The sequence below is a fragment of the Mus caroli genome, unplaced genomic scaffold, assembly GCF_978045245.1.
Source record: "Mus caroli unplaced genomic scaffold, Mus_caroli_1 scaffold_12, whole genome shotgun sequence".
NCBI classification, from domain to species: domain Eukaryota; kingdom Metazoa; phylum Chordata; class Mammalia; order Rodentia; family Muridae; genus Mus; species Mus caroli.
Genome location: NW_028227267.1, coordinates 36,906,874 through 36,931,141, shown reverse-complemented (window position 1 = coordinate 36,931,141; position 24,268 = coordinate 36,906,874). Strand labels below are relative to the sequence as shown.

Below are 24,268 nucleotides of genomic sequence, written 5' to 3'. Positions count from 1 at the left end.
ATTTTTCTACATACTTACTGCCAGTAGCACCAGCACATTTATTGAAGATGGTTCCTTTTTTACATTGTATATTTTTGACTTCTTTGTCAAAAATCAAGTATCCATACGTGTGTTTTCATTTCTGGGCCTTCAATTCTTTCTTTTTTTTTCTATTTTAAAATATTTTAATCTTACTTTTCAAACTTTATCCTCTTTCTTGGTTTCTGGTTCAGAACTTACTATCTCATGCCCTCTCCACCTGCATCTATAAGAGAGTTCCCCACTCACACACCCACTGCTGTCTCCCTGCCCTGGCATTCCCTACATTTGGCCATCGATCCTTCAAAGGAACAAGGGCGTCTCTTTCCATTCATGTCTGGCAAGGCCATTCTCTGCTACATATGTAGGTAGAGCCATGGGTTGCTCCATATGTACTCTTTGATTGGTGGTTTAGTCCCTGTGAGCTGTGGGGTATCTGGTTGGCTGATGTTGTTCTTTCTATGTTTGCAAGCCCATTAACACCTTCAGTCTTTTCTCTAACTCCTCCATTGGGGACTCTAGGCTAGGACCAAAGGGTAGCTGCAAGCATCTACCTCTGTATTTATCAGTCTCAGGCAGAGCCTATGAGAAGACAGCTGTAGCAGGCTCCTGTCAGCAAGCACTTTTTGGCATCTTTCATAGTGTCTGAGTTTGGTGTCTGTATATGGGATGGATCCCCAGGTGGGAAGTCTCAGGATGGCCTTTGCTTCAGTCTCTGTTCCACATCTTGTCTCCAAATTTTCTCCTGTGATGCTTTTGTTTATGCTTCTAAGACATTTTTTTTTGTTATTCTAAATGAATTGGCAAATTGCTTTTCTAAGTATAAGAACAATTGATTTGGAATTTTGATGGGGATTGCATTGAATCTGTAGATGCACGATGGCCATTTTTACTATATCAATCCTGCTAATCCATGAGAGCTGGAGATCTTCCCATCTATTGAGATGTTCTTAGATTCCTTTCTTCAGAGACTTGAAGTTCTTGTCATACAGATCTTTCACTTGCTTGGTTAGAGTCACCTTCAAGGTATTTTCTTTTGTTTGTGACTATTGAGAAGGATGTGGTTTCCCTAATTTCTTTCTCAACCTGTTTATTTTTTGAGTAAAAGAAGGATACTGATTTGTTTGACGTAATTTATATCCAGCCACTTTGCTGAAGTTGTATATCAGGTTTAGCAGTTCTCTGGTGGACAGTGCTTCTAACCATTGGTTGTGTGCTGACCCCTGTGGTTGAATTATGGAAAGCTGCTAACCCCTGTTGTTAGAAAGCTGGAAGAAGCTGAGGACTGGGGGGGGGGGAACCCTGTTGGAGGACCAGAACACTCAGTAAACCTGGACCCTGGAGATATCTCAGACACTGCAATACCAACCAGGCTGCATACAACAGCTGTTATGAGGCCCTCAAAATATATACAGCAGAGGACTTCCAGGTCTGGATTCAGTCAGAGAAAATGCACATAAGCCTCAAGAGAATGGAGGCCCTAGAGAGTTCAAAGTTCTGGTTAGGGTGGGCGTGGGGGTGGGGACATCCTGTGGCACAGGGGTGTGTGGTGGAGGTATGGGATATGGTATGGGGTTGGACCAGGAGAGGAATAAAATCTGGAGTTTAAATTTATAAAGGAAAAAAATTTTAAAAATAGAAAAAGAAAAAAGAAGGAATTCTCTGGTGGAACTTTTGTGTTCAGTTAAGTATATGATCCTATCATCTTCAAATAGTGGTAATTTACCTTCTTTCTTTCTAATGTGTATCCCTTTGTCCTCCTTCTGTTGTCTAATTACTCTGGATATGACTCTGAGTACAATATTGAATAGGTAGGGACTGAGAGGGCAGCCTTGTTTACTCCTCGATTTTAGTGGGATTGCTTCCAGTTTCTCTCCCTTCAGTTTGATGTTGGCTACTGATTTGCTGTATATTGATTTTACTATGTTTAGGTATGGGCCATGAATTCCTGATCTTCCCTAGACTTTTATCATAAATAGATGTTGAATTTTGTCAAATGCTTTCTCAGCATGAAATGATCATGTAGTGTTTTTTCTTTGAGATTGTTTAGATAGTGGATTATGCAGATGGATTTCTGTATATTGAAGCATCCCTGCATCCATGGGATGAAGTCCACTTGATAATGACAAATGATCTTAATGATTTGTTCTTGGATTTGGTTTTTGAGAAGTGAATTGCATAATTTTGCACTGGTATCCATTAGTGAAATTCAGAAGTTCTTTCTTTGTTGGGTCTTTATGTGGCTTTGGTATCAGTGTATCTGTGGCTCCATAGAGCACATTGGGTATTATTCTTTTTGTTTGTATTTTGTGGAATAGTTTGAAGGGAATTGGTATTAGGTCTTCTTTGTAGGTTTGAAAGAATTCTGCACTAAACACATCTGGTCCCCAGCTTTTGTTGGTTGGGAGATTTTACCCATTGCTTCTATTTCTTTAGGGGTTATGGGACAGTTCATATGTTTTATCTGATCCTGATTTAATTTTGCCTGTATCTGTCAAGAAAATTGTCCATATCATACATATTTTCCAGTTTTGTTGAATACATCTTTGTAGTAGGATTTGATGATTTTTTTTTGATTACCTTGGTTTCTGTCATCATGTCTCCTCTTTCATTTCTGATTTTATTAATTTGGATACTGTCTCTGAGCCATCAGGTTAGTCTAGATAAGGGATTTTCTATGTTGTTGATTTTCTCAAAGAATCAGCTTCTGGTTTTGTTGATTCATGTATAGTGCTTTTTGTTCATTTGCTTGATTTCAGCCCCGAGTTTGATTATCTCAGAGCATCTACTCCTCTTGGGTATATTTGCTTCTGTTTGCTCTAGAATTTTCAGATGTTCTGTCAAGCTGCTAGTATATACTCTCTCCAGTTTCTTTTAGGAAGTACTGAGAGCTATGAGTTTTCCACTTAACATGGTTTTCATTGTATCCCATAAGTTTGAGTGTGTTGTAACTTCATTTTCACTAAATTCTAAAAAGTCTTTCATTTCTTTCTTTATTTCTTCCTTGGCCAAGTTATAATTGAGGAGAGCATTGTTCAGCTTCCATGTGTATGTGGGCAATCTGTTGTTTTTGTTGTCATTGAAGATCAGCCTTAGACCGTGGTGATCTGATCCGTTGCATCACATTATTTCAATTTTTTTTTAATCAGTTGTGGCCTGCTTTGTGAACGATTATATGGTCAAATTTGCAGAAGGTGCCCTGAGGTACTGAGAAGAAAGTATATTCTTATGATTTAGGATGAAATGTTGTATAGATATCTGTTAAATTGATTTAGTTCATAACTTCTGTTACGTTCACTGTGTCTCTGTTTAGAATCTCTATCCATTATCTGACCATTGATGACAGTGGGGTACTGAAGTCTCCCTCGAGTATTGTGTGAGTTACAATGTGTGCTGTGAACTTCAGTAAAATTTCTTTTATGGCTTTGGTTGCCTGTGCAGATGGAGCATAGATGTTCAGAATTGAGAGTTTATCTTGGTAGATTTTTCCTTTGATGAATATGAAGTGCCCTCCTTACGTTTTTTGAAAACTTTAGGCTGAAAGTCCATTTTATTCGATTTTAGAATGCCTACTTCAGCTTATTTCTTGGGAACATTTGTTTGGGAAATTGTTTTTCAGCTTTTAATTCTGAGATAGTATCTGTCTTTGTCAGTGAGGTGCATATCCTGTATGCAGCAAAATCCTGGGTGCTGTTTACTTTTCCAGTCTTTTAGTCTATGTCATTTTATTTGGTAACTGAGTCCACTGATGATTGAAAACCACTCTAGAAATCAGTTTCCTGGTTCCTTAGAAAACTGGACATAGTCTTCCCTGAGGACCCAGCAATACCACTCCTGGGCATATATCGAGAAGATGCTCCAACATGTAATAATGACACATACTCCACTGTGTTCATAGGAGCCTTATTATAATAGCTAGTAGCTGGAAAGAAACCAGATGTCCCTCGAAAGAGGAATGGATGGAGAAAATGAGATGTATTTACACAACGGAGTACTATTCAGCTATTAAAAACAGTGAATTAATGAACTTCTTAGGCAAATGAATAGAACTAGAAAATATCATCCTGAGTGAGGCAACTCAATCACAAAAGAACACACATGGTATGCACTCACTTATAAGTGGATCTAGCCCTGAAGCTTGGAATACCGAAGATACAATTAACAGACCACATGAAGCTCAAAAAGAAGGAAGACCAAAGTGTGGATATGTTGGTCCTTCTTAGAATGGGGAACAAAATACCCATGGGTGGAGACAGAGAGACAAAGTGTGGAGCAGAGACTGAATGAAAGGTCACTGAGAGACTGCCCCATCTGTCTAACCATTCCCTATACTGTCACTACACCCAGGTGCTATTGTGGATGCCAACAAGAGCTTGCTGACCAGAGCCTGGTATAGCTACCTCCTGAGAGACTCTGTCAGTGCATGTCAAATACTGAGGAGGATGCTCTCAGCCAACCATTGGACTGATCACAGGGACCACAATGGAGGAGATAGAGAAAGGACTCAAGGTACTGAAGGGGTTTGCAGCCCCATAGGAGGAACAATAAGATCCAACTAGTACCTCCAGTGATCATAGGGACTAAAGCACTAGCCCAAGAGTACACATGGAGGGAACCATTTCTCTAGCTGCCTATTTAGCAGAGGATGGCTTTGTTGGTCATCAATGAGAGAAGAGGTCCTTAGTCCTGTGAAGGCTCAATGCCCTAGTGTAAGGGAATGCCAAGACCAGGGAGCTGTAATAGGCGGGATAGTGAGCAGTGGGAAGGGGGGATGGGACTGGGGGTTTTAGGGGGAAAAGCAGGAAATGGAATAACATTTGAAATGTAAATAATGAAGATACTTAATTTAAAAATATTTTAAAAATAATAAATAAACTGAACTTCTAAATTATCCAGAGATTATGAGACTTGAAAAGGTTTTGGCTAATGCTCCTAACCTGGTTGTCCTGGTATAAATCAAGACAGGTTTCTTTGTGTGCTGGGGAGGGTAGTTGAAGGAAACAATTTTAATTTTCATCTGGAGGTGGCTTATTCCCTAAGGATGAGGAGGAATTCTGACCATGTCTGTCAGGAATGGCACGGTACCATACATTGTTGTCCCATTTCCAGACTGTAGAGCCCCACTGGTTTCTGAGCCTTATTGGCTGTTTGCTCTTGTCTACAAACCATGCTCTCTCTTTTGGAGTAAATTGTCCGCTATTATATGAACTTAATTTCGTGTTTTGTCTTCCTACAGGATGTTGAGTAGCTGCTTAAGTAGTTTCAGGACAACTAACCTTAGTGCTTTTATATAAGATTGAGTGGGATTATCATTCAAAGTCTGCAGATGACCTCCAGAAATCAAAGAAAAGGAGTCAATTTGATAATCCTGAAATAAAATAACATGGGAAAAGCTTAAAAACCAGTGACTGGACAAGTTAGTCATTTGGAAGAGGTGTTCATCAGCCTCTGGTTCTATCTGTACCTTCAAAGTCTACTCAAGGCTGGACTAACCTGAAGGAGTAAACACGAATCTCAAGGAGTACACAGTGGCCATGGAATACTTTCTCCAAAGATAGATTCAAACAGTCTACAAGGATGACAAACAGAACTCACCTGTGGAATGGGAACACTCTGGCTGCACAGTCTTATTCTGACAAAGGCTCCAGAATTCAAGATTATGAACCATAAAAGTAGAGCAAATCTGTGTGTAGGACACTATTGGCTCATCAAGCCTGGGACGCACCAGGGCATACAGTAGGCACATATTTGTTGTAAGGAATCCCTACAGGAATGAGAAGACAGGATGAAGATGCCAAGATCATCTCTCTAAAAAGAAGACCTGAGAATGTTAACTCATTACCTAATTTGTAGAAAAGTCTGTGCATTCCCTTTTAACTTCCAGCTATGCATCTGTTTAAAAGAGAGAATGAGAAAAGGCACAATGGGGAAATCCCAGCATCTTCAAGAAAACACCATTCTCTTCAATCACAGGAGAGTGGGTTAGGAATGCCTCCCCCACGCACCTGCACAACTCTTCCAGGGAAAACAGAGGCTTTAGAATCTAAAGCACAGACTCACATCTAACTAATGAGAGAGGCATTCTAAGTCAGATCATACCAGTCCACAGACACTAAATGAAACAATGAGAAAACCTTTTCAGAAGCAATTGCCCTCCACCCTACCACTCACTCTCCCTCCCTTTCTTTTCTCAGACAGGGTTTTTTGTAGCTCAGGAGGGTCTTGAACTCTGGATCTTCCTGGTTCAGTGTTCCCAGTACCCAGCTTTGAAAGACATTTTTCAAACAATATTTAACACCAGGTGTCAGAGTCTAAACTTCTGAACTTCTAAGAGTATCAGAAGCCATTTTACAATTATATAAAAAAAAAAAGTCACCACTGTGGGTGTGATTGGTAAACACATTCTTGCACATTTCTGCATTTTCTTAAACTTTATTTACATTATGCTCCACCCTTAAGGTTTCGGTCTAATTATCTGCAAGTTGGATAACTATCTCACTCTGTCTCTCAAAAATCCCCCCAAGGACAGGAAAGTTAAGTAAGGGCTGGAGGGTCATTTCTGGGGTTGTCTGGTTTTGTCCCTAAAAGACACCCAAATCCCCGGACCCCTTGGGGCAGGCAGAGGAAAGCTCTTCAGAATAGCTTGGCTGCCTGGAAGCCACAGCTGGTCTCTTTTTCTGCGCTGTCTAGCAGGGTCACCGGTTTTATCTGGGGAAACTCAACTCTTAACTTTAGTTAGGCCACCAGCAGCCCCTTGCCCAGCACCTTCCTGGACCCCATAGCCAGGACTCCTGGCTCACCTGACCAAGTTGGGGTGCTCAAATTCACCAGGTGCCTTAGCACTGCCACCTAGCGGATGGTGGAGAGCCGCATGTCCTCCTAGCTGGTCTGCACTCATATGAGCTTCAGAGTCCTGAAGCAGCCACCTTTCTTCAGGTAGCGGGCCTTGAACACCTACCCTTAGGTGCCTTAGCAGATCTCCTCCAAGCACTCATACTGCTGATAGGTGAAACTCAGGCTGTCATTCTCCATGCTGGCTGCAGTCTATCGGTGCAGCACAGTGGAACCAGGATGTGCACTCCTGCCTTACAGGCCTTAGGGATGCCTGGAGTAGGAATCTTGGCCACAGGGCAGGACTGACCAACCTCCTTGCCCTTGGGCGCAAGCCTCGTGCAGCCTCCAGGAAACTCCACCTAGCCAAGTCTCTGTGCTGGGCCGCTGCCACTGCAGAGAGCACCAATCCCACCTCTTCACCCTCCTCAGTGATTACAGAGTCTGCCCACAATCTCTGCACCTAGGAGGAGGAGGCAGGAGGAGAAATCGTGATCAGTCTGCCCTGGAGACTTCCACCGGGTTCCACCAGCTCCCTTCTCCTCCCCTCTACTCGCCCTGGCTCCCTAATCAGGCTGGGTTTCTAGGAGAAAAACCAAGTTACTTTTCTTCCCCAACAGGGCTCATGCAATCTTCAGAGGATAAGGTTGCTGGGGCCCCTGGGGGATGAGGGCCAGGCAGGAGGCAGCAGGACAAGAGGGGGCATGCTGAGCAGCCCAGAGTGTGCCCAGAGCACAGGGGAGGGGAGGCGCCCGGAGCATCAATGTTATGGCTCAATATTTATACCTACATAGTTGTTCTCCGTTGCCCTCCCTCACTCCGGGGGCCTAGTCCTGTGGGGTATGGGGCGACCTGGGGGAGATCTGAAGCTGGCATGAAAGCACCTAGGGTTCACCAGTGTGGGGCCACAGAACAGGGATGGGGCTCCTGGGACCCTGTAACCCAATGCTGCAAGTATGCTAATAGGGGTGTCAGACATCTGCTCAGAGATTGCTTCCTTTCTTTCTACTTTCAGTTTTTCTACAGGGAGACATTTGAAAGGGACTCATTCTCACAAATGGTCTTTGGGGTATGGCAAGCTTAGTGGGAGACCAAATTCTGCCTCTGACTTGGAGGACCTCCCTGGTGGATACTCTGGGAGGATAGACCATCTGGTAGGGGAGTGCTGGGGCTACTAGAGGTAGGAGAGCAAGGAGCCCTGGAAGGGGAGAAGTGTTGTGCCCCCGCACAGATAAAGCCCACATGCACAGGATGAGTGTGCCCCCAGGCCCTGGTCTGCTCCTGCCCAGGGTGTGCATTTGAACTGCAAAGCTTTAAATAAGAAAAGTAAACTTGGGGCATGAAGCAAGAGTGCACACTTGCAGGGATTAAACCATGGTGGGCTGTGTGCACTACTCCATGCATAATGAACCTGAGGGGTCACCAGCAGGAAGCCTGGGCAAAGGTTTTTACTCCTTAGTTGGGAAGATGGGGCCCATACCCACACCCCTCGGGAGGCTACAGAGGGAACTTGCACAGGGGAAATAAACGTGGGGCACGGAAACACATTCTGCAGCACAGAATCCCACCCAGATGGTGCACGTTCAATTTTAAATGTGACTGTCCAAGTAGAGTCAGTTTGGGGAAGCTCGATGAAATGTGAACATATGAGTATTTTATGCACGAAATCTGTTCAAGCTGGCATAGGACCCTGGTATCAGGGTGTCCCCGCTGTGGGAGGTTCCTCTGGAGACCTCTAGCTCCCCCCAGGTGGCCCCCATAACCTACCCAGTCCCAATGTTAACCCAAGTAGATTCCGAGGGGCCACACAGCCCCCTACACCCCTTTACTCTCACACACTGGGATCCTAGCCGGGACCCCCGCCCCTCAACCCACCCACGAGAGTCTTTGGCCCCTTTCCTGTGGGCCAGGGGCGCCGGCCTCCTGAGAAGCTGGAGTGTCTGTCTGCCCCCACAGGCATTTGCCCCTAGAAGCAGGTAAGTGACTACTGTGGCCCAGGTGAGTGGCACTCTGCGGGCAGGGGGTTGGCACAGCCAGAGAGGGCGGAGGGACAGCAGAGTGCACTGCCCATGGGCAACCCAGAAGGCTCAGGGGCCTCTGGCTCTAGCCCTGGCTGGGGGCCCGAGTGGAGAACAGAGGGGCTTGGACCTTCTAGCCTCTGAGAACCACCTGGGGGTGAGCATGCAAATTAAAGCCTTCAGGAGCAAGCAAGCAAGGCTGTGTTCCCCAGTGAGCAGCTCAGAACTGGGGACCTGGAGGGCCGGGAAAAGGTAAATGAAAATTTCCAGTTCTCACTGCAACCACTCTAGTGGGGGAATCTAGCTACTGAAAATAAGTGGCATGAAAGGCATCCAGTGGGATTCTGCATCGGGGGTCTGCAGGGTTTCCACCAACCTTAAGTTCCCCCAGAGTTGGGGTGTTGACAGGATGGGTGAAGGTTATCAGTCTGATGAGGACAGAAGAAAACAAAATAAAGCAAAGTACTTATGGGGGTTCCGTGGTGTGGCAGATAACAACATTTTCTTACATGCAAAAACCGGACCTTATTGAGGAGTGGGGTGTGGGGGCGAAGAAGATTGGCAGGATGCCATGCAGAAAAGAAAATACCAATCTGTTCTGTCCAAGCACTTTTCACTTTCAGCTTGAGCTACATTTGTTTTGTTTTCTCTCACTTCCTTTCTGCCTCACAAAACTCTATCTTTTCTTTTTGGACAGAGGCTATGGTTTGGGAATGGCCAAGCACACTTGTGGTTAAGGATCTATTTGAAGGGGCTGGTGGGGTCACATTATTAAGTGGTTAGAAACTGCTGAGGGCTCACCAAGGTATTTCTGGAGAGCTAAAAAGATTCAATTTCAGTATTAAAAATTACTGCAAAATAACAGACACGTGCACACATAAGGAAGAGTGCTCAATTTAAGTACTTTATTGGGGACTTTGAGATTTGAACCTTTGTAAGAATGTCTCTTTTACCTGAGAAAAAAATGGATGCAGCTACTTTAGGTGAGAATGAGAATTTTGGTGAAGGGGAGGAAAGGTCTTCAAGTCTTTCTACAAGGAGTAAAAGGAAATAGCTGTCTTTGAAAATAATTCAATATTTCCCCAAATCTAGATCTGTAGATCTCAAAACTTTTAAACATCTTAAAGCAAGAGAGAGAAAAAAGTACAGGAGGGGCAATTTCTGTACTTTGTAGAAAAATCAACAAAATTCTGTTTAAATTGGAAATATTGCTTTTAAGATTTTTTTTATATTAGACCGTGTTACTAATTTCACCCTAGGGTTTTTTTTCCTTTTTAAAATTAATTCTGTTGCAATATGAGCAAGGTTACAGGAATAAAAGTTGCTCTAGAAAACTGCAAACGGTTTTTTACTACACGTGAATTGTAGTAATTTTTTAAAATAATAAAACAGAGCAATGATGTGCCTTTAAACTTAACTTATAAAACACATTTTGTGTTTGAGCGCATCTTCTAAAATAAAACCCAGTTTCTGAGCAAATTTTACTTATGGTTTAAGATGTATCACATACACAAAGCAAATTATTAGATTTTATACTTATAAAAGCATTACTACCAATCACTAGGCTCTTAGCCAAAGATACAAGTGAGAGCCTCCCCCATTTTGATGACTGTTCACACTTAGCAATGCTTTTTAAAACAATTTATTTGCTGGTAATTAATATGCTTATCTCATCTAAAAATAATAGTCAATAAATAGCTGCAGGAACAAGCACTTGGTGTCATGCATTCATTTAAGTAAATAATTAATTCAAAAAAATAGTAAGTGGCAAATAGCTTATAACAAAAGAGTGTTTATTCTATACTATGTAGTATTTTTAATTATAGTGTTAGAAAACAACTGTTGCCAAGCAGATGACAATTGTCATGGTTTAGATTACAAAATCACCTGGGCAATGTCAAAAACAACCCCCCAAACCAATGAAGCTGACTGTATCAGATTTTACCTCTCTTGGTGTCCTCTTTTCTTTTCTGCTGCAACTTATGTTTTATGTTAATTTAGCATTGTGTACTTTCCCTGGTTATGGTTCACATTAAGTACTAGCTGGTTAAAAATTCAGACCCAAAGAGTTACAATGGCTTGCATTAAAATATTAAACTAGGGGTTGGGGATTTAGCTCAGCTGTAGAGTGCTTGCCTAGCAAGCACAAGGCTCTGGGTTTGGTTCACAGCTCTGGAGGGAAAAAAAAACAAAGAAAGAAAAACAAAACAAAACAATAATAATTAATAAACTATAAGGTTGTTTTTGTTTATGGGTATCTTCCTCTGTTGTCAGCAGGCGATCATAACAAAATTTGTGCAAAGTTTACAAACTGAACCAAAGTCTGACTCCTTTGTTGAATATCCTTCACATGAAAAAACAGCATTTAAGACTCATGGCTGGACCCAGTGTTTTTATACTGATACTGCCAGTCATATTCCACAGTTGCAAATCAAAATCATCTTTGTGAATTTCATAGAATTCATGAATTTAAACTCTAAACTGGGAGTTTAGTGTTACATAAAGGATATGTGTCATATGGGAAGCATTTTATGTCAAATTATGTAACTTTTTGTTTTCCCTTGAATAAAAATTAAAACTTATGAAGTTCTAATGTAAAAAAAAAAAAACCAGTGAATGAATTCTTTGCATACTTCTATGACAGTGAAAGGCTGGGAAAATCTCTAGGAATTGGAGTGTGAACTGAGACTCAGTACAAGGTCTATGGGCACAGAAATCAAATGTTGAAACAGCTTAGAAGACAGATCAGGACGAAATATATTGAGTCCAGACTGATGCTGGGGAGTCAATGAACAATCCAGAGAACAATGGCTCAGCAAGAAAGGAGCAGGGAGGAGAGGTACTCGGGCATTTCTTGAAGTCAACCTTTGCTAAAAATGAGTAAAAAACTCAATTTTTCATAGTTGGTGCATTCATACAGGAAAGGAGTAGATGACTCAGTCACTAAAGGTCCTGAGAGGCCACACTGAGCTGACATTCATGAGTTCTCCATTATTTATTAAGAACAACACACTTGATTAAGAAGTTTACATGACCTATACACCCAGCACTTCTCTCTCTGCTACTATCTGTCATGGTGGAGGATTTTCTCAGGGTTGTCTCTTCCGAGCTGTCAGGACACTGGCAGGCTTTTCCTCTCACCTGTTTTGGTCTCAACAAAGTCTTCCCTCACCCACCAGAAAAATCTCTTCTTGAAATTTGAGCCTCATTGTGAGGTAGCAAAAGAGTGGAAACAATTTATGGCATTAAAGATGAGGCCTTTGGAAGGCAACGTGGGTTAGATAATGTCATCAGAGTAAATTCTTGCCTTTTGCAAAAGCCTTCAAAACAAATGGTTCCCTAGAATAGTTTCCCAACCAGAGAGCAGGATAGCATGTGGCTTATGTATTTGCAATATGGTTGTGGGAGACAGGCTACTGATTTTAGATAGTCTTAAGTAGCCAGGGCTGGTCTTGTACACAACCCACTAACATGGTCAAGGTTGACTTTGGATCCCAAAAGCCATCCTAAATATTTGAATATCAATAATTAAGAACCACTTCTTCATTTCTAAAATTAGTAAGTATTTCAAGTCTAAAATAGTTTATCTTTACCTTCTCTTAAGTTAGTATGTAAATAATGATATCATTGTGTAATGATGATTTAATTTTCCCCACCAAGAGAATGTTGCTTTTTTTTTCTTGGACCTAAATGGTTAAATGGAACCAATGATGGAAATCTTCTGACAAAGTTCCCTCTCTAAAGAAAATGCTCCTGATTCCTGACTAAGGAACAGAGTGTGATGTGTGTTTCTGGTTGAGGCCTCTTATCAAGTTAAGGAACTACACTAGATTTTCTTTTTAGAAACCCATAAATAGGTGCCATCTTGTATCAAAAGTTTCTTCTGAGTGTGATGAGAACAACGTTTTTTTTTTTTCCACAGAGATATTGTCAAGACTGAAGCTTCTGTGTGCAAAGCAGAGATCTGCTGTACTTTTCCCAACTCAGTCCATGACTCAGTTTATGTTCAAATAATGTATGATCTTATTAGTAATGCAAGGTAGATGAATACCTCTTGTGTTCTCCTCATAGTCTAGACCAGAGTGAGATTATGTCTCTCTTTCTGTCTCTCTCTGTGTCCCTAAATTATGTTTCTCTGTGCCTCTGTCTCTCTGTCTCTGTCTCTCTGTCTCGCTCTGTCTCACTCTCTGTCTCATTCTGTCTCTGTCTCTGTCTCTGTGTCTGTTTCTCTCTCTCTCTCTCTCTCTCTCTCTCTCTCTCTCTCTTTCTGTCTCTGTGTCCCTCTCTCTCTGTCTCTGTCTCTCTCTCTCTGTCTCTGTGTCCCTCTCTCTCTGTCTCTTGTCTCTCTCTCTGTCTCTGTCTCTCTGTCTCTGTCTCTGTCTCTCTCTCTCTCTCTCTCTCTCTCTCTCTCTCTCTCTCTATCTCTCTCATGGTGGTTTTGAGACAGTGTTTTTGTGTGTTATTCCTAGCTGTTCTGTACCTCACTCCATACACCCTGCTGTCCTTGGGAGATTCAGGTTAAATCATGCACCACAAATGCCTACTGCCTCAAAATACATGCCTTATTTTCATCTCTCCAATTCTACATAATTCCCCATTCATCTGCATTTTCTTTACCACATTTAAAAAGCTAACACACTATTATATTTCACTGATGTATGCTTAGAGTATAACACTACTTCCCTTACAGCTATTGGTCATTGCTAATATGTATTAGTGTTGCTAAAATTTTTCTGTAGAATAAGATTCAGGACATGAACCAAATCCTTGCTCCAGTTTTTGTTTTCCTGCAATAACTAGCTGGGCTGCAATTCTCACATAAAATCTTCCAGAACACCTGGCCAACATAACCATATATTGGTCATTAGTGGTGACATTTTCCATTCTGTCCAGGTCAGTCCTCATAGCATAGAAACTGGCTGGACGTGTATTAACCTCTTCTGGATAGGTTCAGTACTGCAAGGGGATCTATCACACTTTATCCTGATATGTTGTATATTGCCTAGTATCTTATTCTGGAGTCTGGGTATTTCATGTGGATTTGCATGGGGATCCAAAGGATCTCTTCTGGATATGTTTGGCATTGGAAGGTGATTGATAGCCACCTTTTAATATTTTGAGTACCAAAAGGCAATCTATCCCACTCTCTGGAAAAGGCACTTTGACTTCAGGTCAATTTGAGTGAGGTACTCAGCAGGAAGGCAAGAGCTGTCCTGTGTGACATCAGAAGTCCCTTCCCTAGATGTTGTATTGTAACCTGGAGAGCCCTGGCATTGTCTGTGATGTTACTAATGTTGTGGTGACTCCAACTGCTCTTGGAGCATTCATTAACTACCTTTAAGGTTCATCCTTAGACATGCTGACAAAACTGAGCAGGCTTCTTGGAGGAGAGAACAATGAACCTACAGAGACCAGAAAGAGGCAGCCACAAGATGGCCTTTGGTCTTAGTGTTAAAGAGAAAGAATTAATGGTCCTGGGGAAGTGACTATGAATCCTGGGCATGAAAGAGGGAGCTTCCTAGAGAAGGTGGGCTTGAGCTTGGAATTCCAGTAATAGAATCAGGAGCTTGGGGCTTCTGGGAAGCAGTTTGTTTGACAGGGAGCAGGAATTGTCAAGGCTGCAGCTGCTGTACAAGAGCTCCTTAATTTCATTCTGACTGTCAGAAGAGGGCATCAGGCGGCAGACTCCTCCTCCTTGCTCCTAGGGCTATACCACAAGCTGACTTTGATCTTAAGATGCTCTCTGGATGTCTTTGGTACTGGATGGCAATCTGTCTTATCCCATCTTCTGGATAATTTGGGTAATGAGGATCTAGCACCCTCTTCTGAGTAGTTTTCATAATGCATAGAGGACTTTCATCCTTTGCTGTCTGCTTTGAGTATAGGAAATAAATCTAACCCATTCTTCTACTCACTGAATTTACTCCATGACACAGGCTTCAAGGATCACGTGAATTCAGGCTATGTCCTGGACTACCCTCATGCAGTGGATGTCACATTCTGCCTCCTATATACTGAGACCTTCTGTTGCTTCTTAAACTCAGTATCCTGATGCCAGGACAACACAGGTTGGGGTTCCTTAGTAAGGGATAAAGTGCTTCAAGACCTCCCTCATGGGCCTGGAAGGAAAGACTACCCTTCTAAAAAGTTCCCAGGAAGTCTGTGCCACAGGTCCTGGCCCACCTCAACCCTGTTACCACTTTTTCAAAAATATATCTTCAGAACACAGATTCTCAGTTGTAGGTTCTTATTGCTACACAGCTACCGAGAGCAAAAAATCAGTATTTGCAGGGAGGAGACTCAGTATCAGGATGGCTATATATAATCCTCATGTGATTTCAATGTGCCACCAAGGTGAACATATAGACAAAGAGCAGTGCTGACTAAGGAGGGGCTCCCTGCACATGGAGACAGCATCACCTTGCAACAGGCCCCACTGTAGACTCCAGATTCGAAGGATGCATGGACCCATGGGGGATACAAACACATACACACACACACAGACACACACACACACAATTGGTCCTCTATGAGGAGTCCATGTCTGTAGGCTTTTGCTACACTGCATCCTTGGTGTATTGCTTTAAGTTCCATGTATGTCTGATAGCAAAAATCAAGGAAAGGATATTCCAAGTTCTCAGACATTTACTACTTTCATCTTGTACACAGGCAATCACAGCTTGGTGGTGCTAAGCACTAGGGAATCCAGGACCTACTTGCATCACATCAGATACTAGCTGACAATGCCCTCCAAGCACAGCATGGCTGACTAGCTTATGCCATCCAGAGCCAGTAGGACTGCAGTATTGCTGAGGTACATGACTAGCCATAATGGTTGGGAATGATATCCTATCTTGAGAATAGCTGCCCTGATTTTAGCCCAAGAAGTGGGAGTGAGTAGGTAGGGGAGCAGGGCAGGGGGATGGTATAGGGCACTTTAGGGATAGCATTTTAAATGTAAATGAAGAAAATATCTAATAAAATAAAATAAAATAAAAAGAAGAGGATACTTCTCAAAGAGTAGCTGAAAAGCTCTTCCAGATACTGAACCAACAGTTTTACCAGTCCCTTTGAATTGTGTCAAACCATAGCAAAGAATTCATAGACAAAACTTGTCAATAAACAGTGAATGATTTATGGATAGATGGGAAACTTCATGGTGCATTCAGACTTCAGAGTTCTGGTCTCATGCAGTAAAGAAGATTTCATTAATGAAAACACTACAAAACACTTAGTAGAGTGCAGAAAAAGGTAGATGGGCCTCCTTCTTACTTTGGGCCTATTGTATGTAAATACAGGGAGGGATTCATCCCAATACTATTTGATTGGAATGCATGCTGCATTGCTTTCCATGCTCAGAGATAATCAGCTACCCAATCTATAACTATTGCTTTTTCATTACCCATTTTCTCCAGTTCTCCATAAAGGCTGTTCATCTGACGACCTGAGAGACAGATTGGGCTTCTGACTACCCCACCATCCCCCCAGACACTTTGGAGCCTTGTCATAGTTATATTACATAGCTCAAGAAGGTAGACAAGACAACATAATCAATTTGGAAAGGCTTTACATGATTTTTCCACTATTTTACTGGAGAGTTTAAGTATCATTTTAGCATGCACTCAGCACACCCAGGTCAAGAAGGCAGAAGGAACAGATGTCAATACCAAACAGATCCCCTCCTGAAATGATGGATCCATTAAAATTGAGGTTTCACTGGGCCAGAGGCCTTTCCATCCCCTATCCATCACCTATCCATTATATTGAGTCTTAAGCATCTCATGAATACAGGATCATTATGCAATCTGGAACAGTCTCAGGCCTGGAACTGAGAACTCAAAAATGTAGAAACTGGAGAAGGGATAGGTAATGGGACTATGGAGCAGCAATTCAATATCCCTGTAGGCCTTTGTTCACAGATACCTATTTTGTGTGGTTGTTTTGGAGACAGGAATAATGTGGGATTTTATCTTTTGAAGAATGGATGTAAACTTTACAAGTTGATGCCCTCCCTGAATCTGCCTTCCTCTATTGCCAAGTATAAGGGAGTTTTCTTTGCAACGAAATGGGGTTGTAAAACATTGATTTAATGAAAACACATGGCTCAGTATAGTGAAACAATGTGTCCTTCCAAGGCATGTGCAGACTAAAAAATATAATCCAACTTGCATAAAAGTAAAGGTGCAGGAGGATGTTTTTGGCCTCTGGGAAACAGGGCCTCCTGGGGAATAGGATTGTATGTTACATGAATACACCCCAGATCTAGATTTATATTGAAGAAGAATCGCCCACATCCAATGATGCTAGAGCTTTAGATCCTATCACAGATGCGCTACCCATGCCATGGCCCTAAGAAAATCTCCCCATTCAAATCATTTGACTTGTAGTGAAGCAGAGAGAAATGTCTCATTTTGGAAGGAGAAGTTGCCAAGGGTTAACCCCTGGGTCAAAAGAGAGACTCCAGGAAAGGGCACTTCAGAAACTGGTCAAGATGGGGCAAGCTGGCAAGCATGTAAGCCATGGACATTCCCAGTGACATCATCAGTAGTCACTTCCCTTGACAATCTCTTGTATCCAGGAGAACCTTAGAATCTTCAGTGATGTCACCAGTGTTGTGGTAACAGAGTTGCCTGTGAGGTATTCCATTAGATCCTAATGGGTTCCCAAGCAGGTATGTTGTCCATGCTCCTCAGGGTATTTTGGAGGGAGAATATAATACAAACTGAGACCAGATCAAGGCAGAAGGACACTGTCCCTCTATCATGTTGGGAGAGGGCAAGAAAGAACTGGTCATGGAGAAGGCACAGTGAGACCTGGGCAAGGTTGGGGGAGATACATGGGGGATGTGGGCTTGAGCTGGTCCTTGCAGGAATATGGCGTTTGATCTGGATCCTTCAGATTCCTTAATGGTAAAGCCAGAGACAAGAATATCTGATGATTAGTTTTTTAGACAGTGTGGAATTGACAAGCCTGCAGTTGATTTGCTGAGAGATCTTTATTTTCCTATGAATGGCAAATTATTCAAAGACCAAGCTCTATGAGATTAACAAAGTGTTGCTCTCAGGAAAGAGTGTTGAAGCACTTCATGCTGATACAGTTTCCTCTAGGTTACATAAGCATGTGATGCCAAGAACTGAGAGCTATATTCCCCTGCTCATGTATCAAGGTTTCAGACACTTTGGTATTGAACACATATGATGTGGACTGATTCACAGTCTGGGGTCAGTGTAGTAGTGTATGAGCTCTCACCACACATTGTAATAAGCCTAGAAAGGTGTTAACTCATGGAATGTTAGGGGCTGGTGTTTATTGTCAATTTTCTTGTGCTAAGAGGGATGGAATATGTTGTAAGATATGAACTGAAAATGCCCTCCAATTCTTCTTTCTGGAGCAGCTTATTATGCATTTCAGGCCTGGGAGATTGCAGTAGGTTGTCAGGCATATATTTAGTGATGGTGGATGGGAACAGGGACTTAGCTGAGGGGACCAGCTTGAAGATAGCTTTCCTGCTCTTTCAGGGATTCACAGTGTCTCTAGGTTTTGTTCTTCCTCAGGCTTCTGTGTGTGACAATGCATGGTTTCTGCTTTCCCTGCCCTATTTTCTCTACAAGTTTACTAGTGTTTATCTACCTACAGGGTCTTTTAGGAAGGCATCACCCCAAACTCCCAACATCAAAGAGCACAAGAAAAGAATCAAGAGGTTGGAGAAGCTCAAAAGAGATCTCCAGAACATAAAAAATGAGAGAGACAAACTCCAGGGAATCCTGGCCAAGTACTCTAACAAGGATTTGAATGACAGGTAGTCACTGTGCCTACTTCTTTACTATCTTGGGACCTTCCTGTTAAGCACAGATTCCCTCGTAACAGGACACTACAACCCCAGGCTGTCCACATATACAAACTCATTTGGCTGATTGGAGTTTCAACACAGAACTTGAAGTTCAGATACGAGTGAGATGGGGGTCACAGGAATTTTGATGCCTCCAAAACTAAATCAGAGCCTTTAGCATGAATCACCACCTGGGGACGACGGTAGTAATGTGTGAGCTCTCATCCTGCCTTTTAAGAAGCTTGCACAGGTGTTAGTTTGGGGGAGTTGCTTGGTATTGTGTGATTATGGCCTATCCTTTTAAAATTGATCTGGAGGTAATTTGGGTAAAATTGACCCTGTCAACAGCTGGAGTATCCAAGTCCCACATATTACCTCTCAGTATGACTGGATTGGCTGCAGTTCATCACTGCTTTTCTCAAATTTTATTCATTATACTCTCAGATAATGCCACATCATTATATTTATTTAGCATTCTGATTGAGTGTAAGTGTGTGTGTGTGTGTGTGTTTGCTTATCATCTGGAGAATCGATGTAATGTGACAGGTCATTATGTTTTGCCTGACTCAGTTTCTAGGAAATGACAGTGAGGAAGCAAGGAAGGACCATTTTGAGCAGCACAGGAATTGACTTCTGTGCTTACATTCGAATCTCCTGGTATATGTTATAAAGGCTTTTCCCTGTAGATATGATTATGTCCTTTGGGAATTTTTGTAGTAATAGAGCCAAGGATTGCCAAATCCTTGTCTAAAAACAGGAGGAGAGTCATAGAGATTTAACATGGTCCCAGGCCTGTTGCACAGGTTCCAGGAAAGTTCGTTGAGAGCTAATCTATTATTTCAAGCCTCTTCAGTGAACTGAAGCAGGTGAGCTCCCTGCCATTACTTCCCTGTCTCTACTGGCCCCAGGCCAAAGGTAATAAATTTAATAAGCACCAAGTGGAACTGGTGACAAGAAGCTAGGTTGTGGCATACATGGGTTGGGGTAGTGCATCATTCTCCTTGAATCGAAATGATTCTTGTATCTTTAGTTCACGGGATTATTTATTCCTTGGGCCATGCCCTCCCACAGGATCAACTTTGAGACATTCATGCTTGAGATGCAACATGACCAGGTGATGACTGACCTGAAGAGAATGCCCCAGGACATCAGTGAGGCCTTATACAAGTGCCAGGACTTGACTAAAGAAAATCAATATTACTGGTGAGTGACTAACATGGTCATGAAGCAAGAACTAGACACAGGATATGTCTGTCCATATGTGTCTTTGAAACAAAGTGAGGGCTCAGGTTCTATATTGTTTTCTCTAACAGGAAGCTTACCTTGTTTAAAGCAAGCCTGTAAGATTTTAACATCTTGTACTCATTTTGGCAAAGTGTGTAGAGTCTGTGAGCCCCTCAAGTCATTGTCCTTTACAACTAAGTATCCTCAAGATAGAAAATGTTTACACCATGGTGGAAATAGTTATCAACCTTGAGCCTCTTGGGCTCTGAAATTAGATTCATAGATGAGGTTTCCCTGAGGAACATAGAACGACTGTGTGCTGCTTGGGTGTCTTCTCTCCTAGAGAAATTTTGCCCTATACCTACAGGTGGTTTTTTAATAGTGTAGACATATAAGCACATATGGACCCCATGTTCTCTTCTGAGGGATACATGAATCCCTGTTGGTATCAGTGGTTTCAGAAGTACCTTGGGTTTTCTGGAAAGTGGCTGACCTATGGATTTGACCTCCCTCTATGTGATGCTCCATGGACAATCTGGATACTTGTCTGGGGCTGTCTGGGTATCAAGGCCCATGATAGGGGAATGGTCCTTGGAGGAGTGGGAGGAAGATGGATACTGCCTGGAGTCACCATATTTTGTTTGTGGATCAGGTTCAGGAACTGCCACCTCCTGATTGAATCTAAGCTCATCCAGCTCAATGTCAGGATGTTGCAGAAGGAGAACAGACAGCTGCTAAGGGAGCAGATTGCCTTGGAAGAATGCAACATAGAAACAAAAATACTAAGTAAAGAAGGCAGCCAGAAGATCAAAGACAAATATAGCAGGCAAGCAGCAGGTAGGCTGAATGAAGCATCAGGGGCAGGTTGCCCTAATGTGTAAGCATAAACACAGTCAAGCCTATGCAACTGTCCTGAAACTTATGCAGGCTCTCTCCTATGTCCCATCCAGTTGTACAATTCTGTGATCATTACCAAGACTTTCTGTGGATTTGACCTTTTTTCAAGAAATTTAATTACTGCCATGCCCTCTCCTCCTCCTCCTCCTCCTCTTCCTCCTTGCAATTGGACACCTCTAGTTGGCAACTATAAGGCAGAGGAGATCCTGGACCCCTTATAGCATCTCGTTCTTGCTCTACAGTATGGAGAGGTGCCTCAGGATTCCACTTCCTGAATTATCTAGGAGCCAGGTCCTCTGTTCTGATCTATGGCAACTCACTCAGAGGGGCTTGTGCCCAGTTCCCTCTTAGGACAGTAGGGTAGCCTCCAATTTTAATGTTTTATAATTAAAGTCTTTAGTATAAAAGAGTAAGTTCCACAATATACATATTTTAAAAATAAAAATTAGGCTTCTTTGACTTTCTTGTACTAAGTTAACCACCTAGAAATTCAAGGTATATCTGATTGGCTTCACCAAGAGGGTTCATAGAATCCTACTCTGCATCCCTCTCTTGATGTAGTTTTCCTTAGTATATCATGGCCTTGGCTTTGCTTCAGTACAGATTCCCCCTCAGAGTTTTTCAGAGTGCTGCATTTCAGAACAATCATTGCATGTCTATTCACTACCCTCATTATGACTGACATTGGAGATGATTTTTATGTCACATGAACTGCAACATGTTGAAATGTTACTGTATAATAACCGTTGTTAACTCTTTTTATTGGTGCTACCAGGGTCTTCTGAGATGTGGCCAAGGTAGGTTAATGAGCAGAATATATTTCAAGTTTGAGCTGGCTGGAAGATGTTCTTTGACCCCTCTTTCCTAGGACCTTGAATCTTGTTTGCCAGCTTGTCTGTGCAAGGCTTATACCATACTTGTAGAATCAGCAAGTATATGCATGGAAAATGTTCCTGACAAGGAAATCAGTACAGGCCAGGGCACACAGGCCGGTTTAGTCTAAGAGCCTTTTACACATCTTAGGTCCCAATAATTCCTCAAGTGACAGGAAATGTTCTGAAACATAGCCATCTTTTCATAGAGGAGTTTGTGTCTCTATGTGTGTGTGTGTCTGTGTGTGTGTGTGTCTGTGTGTGTGTGTGTCTGTGTGTGTGTCCTCTTGTCCATGGGTGTTTAGCATGTGTGTTTTGTATTTCAGTAATCATAGGTGCTTGTTATAGTTGCTTCATTATACAAGTGTGTATTCATGTACTCTTTTTGTATGTGTGTGTGCATGTGTCTTTGAAGGGATGCAATTGTGGGTCTCTGTACATATACGTATGTAATTGTGTCTATATATATTCATACGTTTACTTGGTCATTAACCATCTTAAATGGTAATGGAGGAAATCTTTAATGAGAATTGTACTCTGTCAATTCATATTGCATTTTAAGAACCTCAAACATAGTAGCCCATCTTCATGCCTATCCACCTAGGTCACTAGAACTAAAGAAGACAAAAAATGGTATAAAATCTGATATTCCAAAATTTTTAGATTGAAAAATACTTATCTGTTTTGATTTTATTTGTAGGAAAACAAATAATTGTGGTACCTGGAAGTAAGGAGAAGGCTCCTATGTCAAATCCACATACCTGAGAGTCAAAAAAGCTGGCTAAGGCTTTGTGTTCCTTCTCTGCACTTGGTGAATAGTGATTGCCCACTGGAAGAGCAACAACAGCATCAAAAACAACAACTTAAGTAATGGACTTTGTGTGAATCTAAGGGGCATGTCTCTCTTAAAAAGAAAAAAAATGGCATCTTCTAACGGAACTGAATATGTTTGCTATGTATTTGTCAGTTTGTTTCACTAGTATTAGAAAGGTATGAGGAAGAATTTATTAACATCTCATCAGCAATAAAAATTAAGGTTTTTAAAATTATTACTAATGTTAATTATTTATTTATATCCAGATCTCAGCTTCACCCTCCTCCCTTCACAATCCCTCTTTCCAGTGGCTCCCTGCTATCTACCCTTCCTACCCTTCTCCTCAGAATTGAGGAGGCCTCCTATGAATAACAACCAGCCTTGCATTATCAAGGTGCAGTATACCTAGGTGCATCTTTGTCTTTTTTTTTTTTTTTTTTTTGGTTTTTCGAGACAGGGTTTCTCTGTATAGCCCTGGCTGTCCTGGAACTCACTTTGTAGACCAGGCTGGCCTCGAACTCAGAAATCCGCCTGCCTCTGCCTCCCGAGTGCTGGGATTAAAGGCGTGCGCCACCACGCCCGGCCCTCTTTGTCTTTTCAGGCTAGATAAATCATGACAGTCAAGACAAGGGGATCCAAAGTTAGGCAATATTGTCAGAGACAATCTCTTCTCTAGTTTTACGATTCCCACGGGAAGACCAAGCTATACAACTGTTACTCTTTGGAGAAGGCCTAGGTCCATCCCACATATATTCTCTGGTTCAAAGTTCAGTCTCTATGAGTTATTCAGAGCTCAGATTTGTTGAAACTGTAGGTTATCAAGTGGTGTCCTTGATCACTGTGGCTCCTTCAACCCTGCCTCTCCCTCTTCCACAGAATTCCCCAAGCCTCTGCATCTGTTTCCAGAAGCTGCTGAGTGAAGGCTTTCTCTCTAACAATAGTTATGCTAGATCCATGGCTGCACATATACACAAATATCATTAACTATGTCGGGGGGGGGCTCCATTTCTTGGCATGGGTCTCAAGTTGGGCAAACCATTATTTTGTGCTTTCATAAAATTCAACTTCATCTTTTACCATGCACATCTTAAAAGCAAGAAAAAATTGTGGGTCTAAGTTTTGGTGGCTGAGTTGTTGTTTCAGTCCCTCCACTGGAAGTCTTGTCCGGTTACAGGAGATGGCCAGTTCAGAATCCAGACTTTCCATTTTGACTCTTAGAGCCACCCTAAAAGATTCCTGGGTTTTTCTACTGTCCTGGGATTCTAGCTCTTCCCAGAGAGCCTCCCACCCCCAATCCAGGTGCTGCTATGAAGAGAGGTATACAAGTATCCTTGTTGTATGGTAGAGCATCATTTACATATATGCCCAGGCAAAGTTCAACTGGGTCTTCAGGTAGAAATATTTCCAGTTTTCAGAGAAAGCATCAAGTTGATTTCCAATCTGGTAGGACAAATTTGTACTCCCTCTAGCAGCAGTGTTATCCTTGGCACACATTTTCATCAGTATGAGCTGTCCCTTGAGTTTTTTACTTTATCCATTCTGAGGCTTGTAAGATCTCAGAGTACTTTTGATTTGCATTTCCCTGATGATGATGACTAGGAAAAGTGAACATATCCATAAGTGCTTCTAGGCCTAGTGAGATTCTTCTGTTGGAATACTCTCTTTAGATCTGTATCCCACTTTAAAATTGGGATAAAATTTTATTTAGTTTGTAGATACATAGTTTCGTGAGTTATATAAGAGTTAGTGAAGATCTTTTCGCATT

At 42.1% G+C, this 24,268-nt stretch overlaps 1 protein-coding gene, 1 long non-coding RNA gene and 1 pseudogene across 2 annotated transcripts in view; 1 reads left to right on the top strand and 2 right to left on the bottom strand.

Annotated features, from left to right (window-relative positions):
• The window catches only part of LOC147001747 (uncharacterized), a 75,140-nt gene that overhangs the window by 7,349 nt on the left and 43,523 nt on the right, over positions 1 to 24,268 (bottom strand). The window lies entirely within an intron of this gene.
• Positions 6,754 to 17,212, bottom strand: LOC147001751 (uncharacterized; annotated as a pseudogene).
• On the top strand, positions 17,487 to 22,684 carry LOC147001750 (disks large homolog 5-like). Its single transcript, XM_085828565.1, has 5 exons — positions 17,487 to 17,538; positions 18,504 to 18,666; positions 19,768 to 19,899; positions 20,573 to 20,757; positions 22,390 to 22,684. Exons 1-5 carry the CDS (start codon positions 17,523 to 17,525, stop codon positions 22,452 to 22,454), a joined length of 561 nt encoding a protein of 186 aa, XP_085684691.1. The 5' UTR covers positions 17,487 to 17,522; the 3' UTR covers positions 22,455 to 22,684.

What these genes read in the sequence shown, in the direction of transcription:
- LOC147001750 (XM_085828565.1), top strand. An exon ending in AAAGAAAATCAATATTACTG is followed by an intron (nt 19,900 to 20,572) that starts GTGAGTGACTAA and finishes TTTGTGGATCAG; the next exon opens with GTTCAGGAACTGCCACCTCC. An exon ending in ATATAGCAGGCAAGCAGCAG is followed by an intron (nt 20,758 to 22,389) that starts GTAGGCTGAATG and finishes TTTTATTTGTAG; the next exon opens with GAAAACAAATAATTGTGGTA.